The 4,504-nt window shown below is 63.2% G+C and overlaps 1 protein-coding gene across 2 annotated transcripts; it reads right to left on the reverse strand.

The window, feature by feature from the left end:
• Positions 1 to 251: 251 nt before the first annotated feature.
• CA14 (carbonic anhydrase 14) lies at positions 252 to 3,781 on the reverse strand. 2 transcript variants are annotated; one of them, XM_070766483.1, is made up of 8 exons: positions 3,532 to 3,781; positions 2,848 to 2,987; positions 2,281 to 2,376; positions 1,969 to 2,038; positions 1,383 to 1,540; positions 1,110 to 1,236; positions 924 to 944; positions 252 to 509 (listed from the first exon to the last, which is right to left on the reverse strand). In XM_070766483.1, the coding sequence occupies exons 1-8, from the start codon at positions 3,764 to 3,766 to the stop codon at positions 421 to 423; spliced, it is 936 nt and encodes a 311-aa protein (XP_070622584.1). In that variant the 5' UTR covers positions 3,767 to 3,781; the 3' UTR covers positions 252 to 420. The 2 variants fall into 2 exon arrangements, with proteins under 2 accessions (XP_070622584.1, XP_070622585.1); XM_070766484.1 differs by having other exon boundaries at positions 2,848 to 3,057; positions 3,532 to 3,713.
• Positions 3,782 to 4,504: the final 723 nt, after the last annotated feature.

Consider the following 4,504-nt stretch of genomic DNA (forward strand, 5'->3'; position numbering starts at 1 on the left):
TGGGCTTGAACCGAGGAAGCAGTTGGGGGGCCGGTGGGTTTTCTTAGGGGGCCACAGCTCCCTCGTCCGGGCAGCGTGGCAGAAGAGGGGGATTCCTTATCCAGACAGCCTTGCTGGCCCCCCCTCCCCTCCTCCTCCGCCTAAACATTCGTGGCCCCCGCGAAGAGCAGAGAGGGTGGCCTTGTCCTGGGGGGGGCAGGGGGCCCTTGCGTCCTGCCACCCTTGTTAGAGAAAAGCAGCCAAAGTCGCCATGTGGGTGGAGGAAGTTTAATAAATATCCAGATAAATTCTCTGTAGGTTTTCGCATTCCTGGCGCTCCAGGTGGTGAGGAGAGGGACAGGGGAAGGGTCACCTCCGCCGCTTGCCCCTCCAGAGCAAAGCGGGTGGGAGCTCCTTGGTCCGGCCACGTCCACCGGCTCCTCACCGCCTCCTCTTGGCCAAGACCCAGCCAGCCAGGAAGACCCCCAGGGAGCCCAGGAGCACTGCAGCAATTATGGCTACGACCTCCCCTGGAAAGGGAGAGAGAGGGAAAGAGGTCAGGACCCAGATTGAAAATGGAATGCACTTCCTCTTTGAGGACTAGAACCACTGTGAACAAACTGAGGTGGGAGCCAGGAAGTCCGTAACTGGGAGACGCGTCAGGTCCCACCGCGGGTGTCGTCCCAGCGCTCCAGAAAGGAGGTCGGTCCCGCTGGCTCCTGTCCGTCTCCTTGGCCTGGCGACTGGAAGACGGAGCCCCCCCCACCGCCACCCACGATGCCCAGCTCTTCCTCCCCCTCCCCCTCCTCCTCCTCCTCCTCCTGCAGCCCCAGGGCAGCGCTGAGCTGGGCTGGATGGGCAAAGCTCCCCCCCCCTCGCCGCCACCGCAGCTGGGCAGTCCCGCCAGGCCCACTTGCGCCATTGTCACGGGAGGGAAGTCCCACCTGCAGAGTATCCAGACGCCCCTGGAAGGGAAAGGAGGGAAACTGTTGGGGAAGCAGCCACGCTGCCCCCTCTCTCCCCCACCCACCCCCCACCCACTTTACTGCAGCAGCCTGGATGTGGTGCTGGGCCAAGCGTGTCCACCAGAGGGCAGCCTCAGCGCCCAGGACAGTCGCGTCTGTGCTCACCGACAGGGAAGGAGGCCAGGACCAGGCGCTGGTTCAAGGACTGGGGCAGCCGGACGTTGCTGACCAGCGGGTTGGAGGGCGCTTTCCCATCTTTTGTAGAATAAAGAGACTTCTGCAGCTTCTCCAGCTAGAAAAGACGTCAGCTGAGCCAATTGCTGGTTTCCTCCAGAGGGATTTGCGGGCTGGGCGTGCGGGGCCTGTTTCTATTGGCCCCCCCTCCCGCCTGTCCAACAGGCAGGCCCTTTGCCTCGACCTGCACCTTCCAGGCTCTACCTGAGCAGCAGAGATGCGGGCGGGCTGGCGGAAGACCGTCCACAGCACGCTCTGGTAGCAAGGCGGGGTGGTCAGCGAGCCCCTGTAGCGGTAGAAGTGGCCCAGGTGCGCCGGGAGCAGCTCTCGCACGCTGAACGCAGCCACGGGGGCCTCTTGCTCTGGCGGGTTCAGGAAGCGGGAGAATGGGGAGAGGAAGCCAGAATGGGGGCAGGAGAGGTGGGGGGGGGCCGGAGGGGGGCGGGGAGAGTCCAGGGCTGGCTGTTGGGGGTCTTCCTATTGCCCCCCCCCACCGAGGCTGTATAAGATGGGGGCCTGCCTAGTCTGCCCCCACTGCCAGCTCCAAGAAATGAACAGGGGGCCCGGGGGCTTCTTGCCCTTGAGGACCCCCCCCCCCCATTACTGGGAGCATAAAGTCTATTTTCCATCCCGAATGGTCCCTTCTCCCTCCCCTTGCGAAATGGCCGTGCGTCTCAAGCAGCCCCCTGCCCAGCCAGAGGAGCCCCGCCAGGATTTCAGGGCCCCCGAGGGCAGCCCCAGCCTCTCCCTCCCTCCCTCCCACCCCCACCAGCACCCCCCTGCCCCCCACCTGCGTAGAGGATGCTGTCCAGGTGGTCCAAGATGTGGCTGTAGGCAGGGTTCTCCTCCACGGGGTCAACCTGCCGGAGGCAAAGAAGGAGAAGAAGGTGGCTCCTCCCCGCCCCTCCGCCCCCTGCCTCCTGAGTCCCAGCTGACCGGGAGGAAGTAGTGGGCATTTTGCAGCCACTTTCCCCTGCCACGCCCACCAATCCCACCGCTGCTTGGCCCTTGGCTGTCTAAGGACGGGTTGGGTGGCGAGTGGAAGAACCAGGGGAGGGAGGGAGGCGCGACTGCCCTGTGCGGTGGCCCTGCAGACGCTCACCTCCAAGAAAACGGCCAGCACTGCCAGCCCATCCGGTTGCTCTGTGGCCTCGGTCAGGTTGGCGTACTTCTCTGAGTTGAAGTGGACCACGTGAAGCTGAGAACGTGAGAGGACCAGGAGGAGTCCGAGGGGGGAAAGGCGGAGTGGGGACTTCTTCTTGAGGACAGCCAGGCCCCCTTTATCTGGCCCTCCCTCCCTCCCCCCTCCAGCCTGTCGCCAGAGGGCTCTGTTAGGGCAAAGTCCTGCTGAGGGCCGAAAGGGGTGTTGCGACACACCAGGGACGAAGGAGGGGAGGACGCCACCCCTGGCAGCCGGGATTCAGGGAGGCAGGGTCAGCAGGACCCACAGGGCCAGGGCCCCAAGTCATTGGGGGTGGGGGGGCACAGGTGTTGGAGGGGCCCCGACCGGCCCATGGAAAGGGGCCTGGAGACGGGGCAGGGCTCTCCCACCAGGCTTCCCAGAGGGGGGCGGGGGAGTCTGCAGGGCCGGGATGAGCCTCCTGGGTGTCTACACCCCAGCAAGGGGCCGGCCGGGGCTCCCTGCGCGAAGGTGCGGAGGAGGGCTTACCTCTGCTGGGAAGGACTGGCCATCCACGCGGTGCTCGGAGCCCACGGCCTGGCTGTTGCCCCAGTGGAAGTGCAGCTGCACGGCGGAGTAGAGGCTGGGCAGGCCATGCAGGTGGAGGTTCCCGGGGAGCGAGAGCTGCACTGGGGAGGCAGAGAGAGCGGGGGAGGGAGGGAGGGCCAGCAGCACCTCGGCCTGCAGCCAGTGGCCGGCCTGTGTGTGTGTGTGAGAGCCCCCCACCACTGAGGTCTACGGCATGGTGCTCTTTCTAGAGTGACTAGTCCTCAAGGTGGGGGAGAGGGAGAAAGCATTGCCTTCTCAACCACAGCTTGTCAAGATAAAGCCACAGCTCTGAAGGACTAAAGGACACAAACCCACAATTCCACACACCAGACACAAATATTCAATATTGGGTCGCAAGTTATGTCTTCAATATATGTGTGTAGTGTAAGAAGACATTGATTGATGTTGAACAAACAACTGTGTCTCTGTGCACGTACAGAAGGCCACCGAGACTGAATCCCTTGTGTGTGTTGCTTAGGTTTATCTGGTCACTCGTCCATTTCCTTCCTTTTTTCTTTCTAGGTTGTTTGTTTAAATTGTTTTTATAGGTAGAAACTTAATAAAGGTTGTTTTTTTTTTTAGACAAAGAAGAGATAACAGAAGATCTCCCGTGAATGTTCTCACCTGTGTGGCCATTGTTGGTCAGGGTCAAGGGGCCGCTCCCAGGGTCTCGGTACCCCTCCGGCTCAATGGGGGGCAGAGAGGGATCGTACTGGACCGAAGCTGTCTGGATATCGAGGGGCGACTGAGCCTGCCGTCCGCAGTCTGGGTATCTCTCGGGCCAGTGCCTCTGACCGGTGGGGCCTGGGGAGAAGAGGAAAAGCCGATGGCTCCGGGACGCAGAATGACCCCCCCCCATTGTGGAAGTGCCTTCTTTCTTGGCCCCCTCCCCACCGGAGACCTCCGAAGGGCCCTTCTGGACTGTGTGTGTGTGGGGGGAGCCCCTCTGCCATTCCGGTCAGCTGGCAGGCGTTTCCGCTTACCTTCGTACGTCCAGTGGGGACCTGCAGCGGAAGGGAAGAGGAGGAAGAGGCTCTTGGCTGACCACTCCAGACTCGGGGGTGGGGGCCCCTTCCGTCCTGGTCTGAAAACTTCAGGCGGGGAGAATCCCGCACCCGCTTCCCCAGCCGACCACGAGGTGACCTTGCCGCCACCAGGGACCTGAGAGCAGTTGCTCCCTTCTGTCTGGGCAGGGAGCCCCTCTCCAGCCCCCCCCTCATATTCTGACCATCTGCCCCCCCCCCGCTCCCGTGCTGGAATTCCCTCTGGAAGAAAGGTCAGCTCATCTCCCGGGACCCAAAGGCTTGGAACGAGGGGCTGCCGGTCTTCTTCGGAAAGAGGCCGGATTCTCCCGCCGTGGAAAAGGGCAGCTGGCCGTGAGCAGACGTGGAGGCGCGTGAGTTGTGGCTAAATTTACTCTGGCCGGCGGCCTGAGGATGGGCTCCTGCCCTCCTGCCCAGGCCCCTCGGAGGCTGCCCTTGTCCCTTGGGGGAGAGGGCCCCCCCTCCCTGCCTGGACCCTGGCACCTCCCCTCCCCGGGTGACTTTTTTCTCTCCCCCCCCCGTGTGCTCTTTCCCCCTCCCCCTCCTCCCCCCCC

Source organism: Erythrolamprus reginae, chromosome 13 (genome assembly GCF_031021105.1).
Source record: "Erythrolamprus reginae isolate rEryReg1 chromosome 13, rEryReg1.hap1, whole genome shotgun sequence".
Classification (NCBI taxonomy): Eukaryota; Metazoa; Chordata; class Lepidosauria; order Squamata; family Dipsadidae; genus Erythrolamprus; species Erythrolamprus reginae.

Bases quoted from the DNA above. Each gene is read 5' to 3' on its own strand.
- CA14 (XM_070766483.1), bottom strand. From the start codon at position 3,766: ATGGGGGGGGGTCATTCTGCGTCCCGGAGCCATCGGCTTTTCCTCTTC. The intron at 1,541-1,968 runs GTGGGGGGCAGG...TGAACCCGCCAG, and splicing joins GGACAGCATCCTCTACGCAG to AGCAAGAGGCCCCCGTGGCT. The intron at 1,237-1,382 runs GTAGAGCCTGGA...CGTCTTTTCTAG, and splicing joins CCCGCATCTCTGCTGCTCAG to CTGGAGAAGCTGCAGAAGTC.